This window comes from Lactuca sativa, chromosome 1 (genome assembly GCF_002870075.4).
Source record: "Lactuca sativa cultivar Salinas chromosome 1, Lsat_Salinas_v11, whole genome shotgun sequence".
NCBI lineage: Eukaryota > Viridiplantae > Streptophyta > Magnoliopsida > Asterales > Asteraceae > Lactuca > Lactuca sativa.
This window is the reverse complement of record NC_056623.2, coordinates 28,090,934-28,095,372: the sequence shown is the minus strand read 5'-3', so window position 1 is coordinate 28,095,372 and position 4,439 is coordinate 28,090,934. Positions and strand designations below refer to the sequence as shown.

General features: G+C 33.7%; 1 protein-coding gene across 1 annotated transcript; it reads right to left on the bottom strand.

The window, feature by feature from the left end:
• Positions 1-2,008: 2,008 nt before the first annotated feature.
• On the bottom strand, positions 2,009-3,679 carry LOC111876159 (zingipain-2; the record flags this gene model as incomplete). The annotated part of the gene is made up of 4 exons (XM_023872684.3): positions 2,009-2,401; positions 2,508-2,648; positions 2,740-2,972; positions 3,151-3,679. Coding segments are annotated over 4 exons (1,119 nt in total), but the record flags the coding sequence as incomplete, so codon positions are not given.
• Positions 3,680-4,439: the final 760 nt, after the last annotated feature.

Genomic DNA, 4,439 nt, shown 5'->3' with positions numbered 1-4,439 from the left:
GTGTGGTTGTGTATGTATGTGATTTATGTGTATGAGTGAAGTGTCTTAATTTTTGTGACAAGTGATAACAAATATAATACAACCTTGTGAAGTAAGGGTTAGTGAAAATTTTGCATCTCAAACATCATTTTGGCGGCGAACTATCTGTCTCTCAATTGTTCTGGGATTTTTGTTAGAAAAAAAAATTATGCTATTATGTTGACACAAATTGCTTTTAATTGTACTGTAAGCTTCTTTTTTCCCATATGAAATGACGTTTATACCCCATGATTTCATTAGATGCTTGAAAAAGTTGAATTATATTTAAATCTCATAACTTCTTGCAACCGATCCATGTAATATGTTATTTTATTGTATACTAATGACTTGGTTTTTAAAGTAAAATTTAACAATTTTACATGAGAATGTGATCAATTAATTAAGGAATTTCACCGTTGATTGTAGAAATCAATTAATTAAAGAATTAAGATCCCATTCAACTTCTCATAGTTCATTCATGCATAATATCTTAATTTATGTTCTTATAGTTTAGTGTATAGGAAAGAAAGATATTTTTTGTAACATTTTGACAAAAATATTGTTTTATAAAAGATATTGTTTTATTAAATATTTAAAAAATAGTGAATTTCAAAAATAGTTTTTTATATGCATGTTACGTTAAGTTATTTTTTTAGTTTTAAAATAAAACCATGCTTTTAAAAAAAATTAATGTCATTGTTATTTTCAATATATCAAATTTTATATTTGATGGTATGCAATCATTATTTATTTATTAACTTATCACAAATATTAATGTTCTTATTATTTATAATTAATTTATAAATTATTTTTAAATAAACGCAAAATACTTAATAATATATTGCTTCAATGCGTTATATAAACAATTGTTCTTAAATTTTTCTGATTAATTGTTAATTGTTATTTTTTATTTTTATTATTTTAAAATTTCAATCACCGTGTGACACACGGGTTATAACCTAGTATATATATATATATATATATATATATATATATATATATATATATATATATATATATATATATAGAGAGAGAGAGAGAGAGAGAGAGAGAGAGAGAGAGAGAAAGAGAGAGAGAATTCACACATTAAATGATATTATTATTATTATTTTATTTTTTATTTTTTGTGTGAACACATGTCAAAAATTATAGAAAATATATCAAAATTAATAGAAATCAATATCAATACAATTTTAAAACAAGATAACTAGATATGATTGTTGCATTTATAAGGCAGTATAATAAAAAATTAGAATTAATTTTATATATACCATATGTTCTTTGAGTTGTCCTTGTTTAATTGCTAGTAAATAATAAACGATTATTTGGATATGTTTTTTTGAGTTGTCCTCGTTTAGTTGCTGGTAAAAAATAAACAATTATTTGGATATGATTTTGATTGATTATTTCAAATGTCATTTTATTTTATAATAAAACTAAAACGGATTTTACAATTTCTTCATCACCCCCTAATTGACACGGCATCTCTGAACTTGGATTGAAAAAACAAAGGCAGAAAGGGAAAATACGATATGCGAGCACATCCGCAATCCATTTCATTATTCTATTAAATTGTACGATTGAGCATACGAAACACAAATTAAATGTTTGAATGTAATTTCTAAGTGACAATATATGCATGCCTTGAATAAAGTTCAAATCAGTCGAGTAGTGCATGCATTGAGTCATCCGAAAATCAAACCATTTAGCGTTATAGAATTGTATGTTGATTAAAGTTGGGGGGATTTGTTAATAAAAAGACCACAAAGCGATGTAGAGGGTGATTAGCAATGACAAAACCTCGAGTTTGGGTATATAATTCTTCCTGGGAAGTCTTAATTAAAGGGGAACTTTTTGACTATTAAGTGAATCAGTTGTTGGATATGATCAGGAGTGGGTGATACTTGAATATCACTTTATTACCCCTCATATGATTTGAATAGCCGCTATTAACAAACTACACATCAGTTTGAATGTGTCATACACATAATTGAGCAGAAATATGAGTGATTTTATTGATCTGCTTTGATAAGGAAATTACATAACCAAAGCTAAAAAACTGAGAACATATTTAGAAAGATAACGACTCCTAAAGACTCCTAACATTACTGCCTTGGACCGAGTCAGCATCGCACTCATCCAAAACTTTGAATCAACATCAAACATATCAACTCTTTTTAATTGGATAAGATGCCAAAATTGTTATTCCACATTTCCCTGTTTCCTGTTTTATATTGCGTTCTAGTCTTATGTAACCTTCTTCACCCCATTCTGTACCCCATGAGCTCCTCACAATCCAGTAATCCTTGCCATTTTCACTCCCATACCCAACTACAACTACACCATGGTTTACTAAATCTCCACATACACCACTAAAGATACCCTGAAAAAATATAAAATACACAGATTACCACATATATTTTTTAAAACTTGTTTCACTAAATTCAAAGATTATGAAAATAATATTAGAGGGAGTACTTAGTACTTACTGAACTGTATGACATGAAATCCGTGCTATTGATAGCAATACCAGCAGATATAGGCTGGTTTGCAACGGCCTTCTGTAATGCTAACTCGCTTTCCTCCAGAAGATATTCATAATCATCAATGGTAACAAGCGTTGTGTTTTTCTGAACAAATTCGAAACAGAATATAATGGTCAACAACTAGACGCATACATATTGAGAAGATATAGTAGAAAGAAATTAATATGATAGGGACCTTGGAAGTGTCGCATTTTCCATCTTTGGCAGTGTAGGGATAGTCTTTGTCACTCTGTATTCCGCCATTCTTGATGATAAAGTCAAAGGCATCAGTAACAAAACCACCATCGCATCCATAGTTAGACGTATCACAATCAATGAGTTGTTGTTCTGAAAGAGTTATCAGGTCACCTGTCACTATCTGGTTTATCCCTTCCACAGCTCCGATCGCTGAGAATGCCCAGGAAGCCCCTTTCATTTAACAAACATGAATCCACAGTTTTAGTTTTTAGTTTACTTTTCTTATCAAGTACTATCGATTAGGAAGATTTTGCGTACGAAAATCTTGGCAACACAGTAAAAACAAATGCTCAAAAAGGAGGGAACTGAAAAGTAAAAGGCATGACAATATTTGTATAAAATAACGCACCACATTTTCCTTGTGTTTTGACGGGGGCGACGGCACCTTTGGCCCTCCAGTCAACGGAATCAGGCAGGACATCGGCGGAAAGAGGAGAGTAACGATCACTCTTCAGCTTCTTCGACTTCGACTTTGGAATGGCGCGGGTGTAGCGTAACCGGTGCTCTTCAATGGTCAGATCTGAGAACTTGTTGAGTCCAAGCTTGTATGAATGATCACCGGAGTTGTGAGCTTCTATGAACCTGAGGTTGTCTTTGAAGATCTGAAACCTCTTCTCCTTCTCTGCAAGAGTGTTGTAAAACTTACTATGTTTGACGAGCCAGGACTCGTACATAGCGTTGACTTCGTCGTCGGTGCGCCAGTTCGAAGAGTAGGATGCATCGGAGGTGGTCATGTGGGTGGCGTCGTAGCCTATGATCGACATGTCCATGGCTGATGAGACGACGAAGAGTGCAAAAAGCAAGAAAATCGCCATTGGAAGGAGCTTCATTGTTGGAGCTTCTTGTGTTGAAAAGAGAGAAGGGGAGAAGGTGATGGAAATTAATCAATGGGTTTATATTTTATAATGGGAGACATGCAAGAGGGAAACGTGTCTTGTCTTATTTTATTTTATTTTGAACGACGCAACGTGTCACGTGTTCATATATTTATTATATATTTATTCATATTATTATTGATCAAATAAAAATAATACTATTTACTTTGTTTTAATATATTAATTATATTTTGTTACAATATTATTCGATTTACACAAAATAGCATTTAACTATCATATCTTCTAGCATATTAATTTTGTTATCCACATAAGTGTCGGTTCAAATAAAATATTGAGTTGAGTAGGGATGAGCATATGGACCGGGGAACCGGCCGGAACCGGTACTGGAACCGGAACCAGCACCGGAACCGGAACCCGATGGAACCGGTCGGGCCGGGACCGGGACGTTATTTTTGTGGATTTTTGGAACCGGGAACCGATAGGAACCGGAACCGATTTAACCGGAACCGGTAGAACCGGCAAAAACCGGAACCGTATGATGCTATTTTTCAAGGAGCGGTTCCAACATTTGAAGACATGACAAGAACCGGGAACCGGTAGAACCGCCGGGCCGGTTCGGTTCTTGATTTTGGCCGAAGCCGGTTCCCCGGTCCGGTCCGGTTCGGGCCGGTTCCGGCCGGTTCGGTCCTTTTGCTCATCCCTAGAGTTGAGTTTAAATTGGCACGTTTTATTGACCAAACTATATTGATATTGAAAATCAAAGTAATTGGGATGGATTTTGGACTCCTAAGTAGATGTTAGA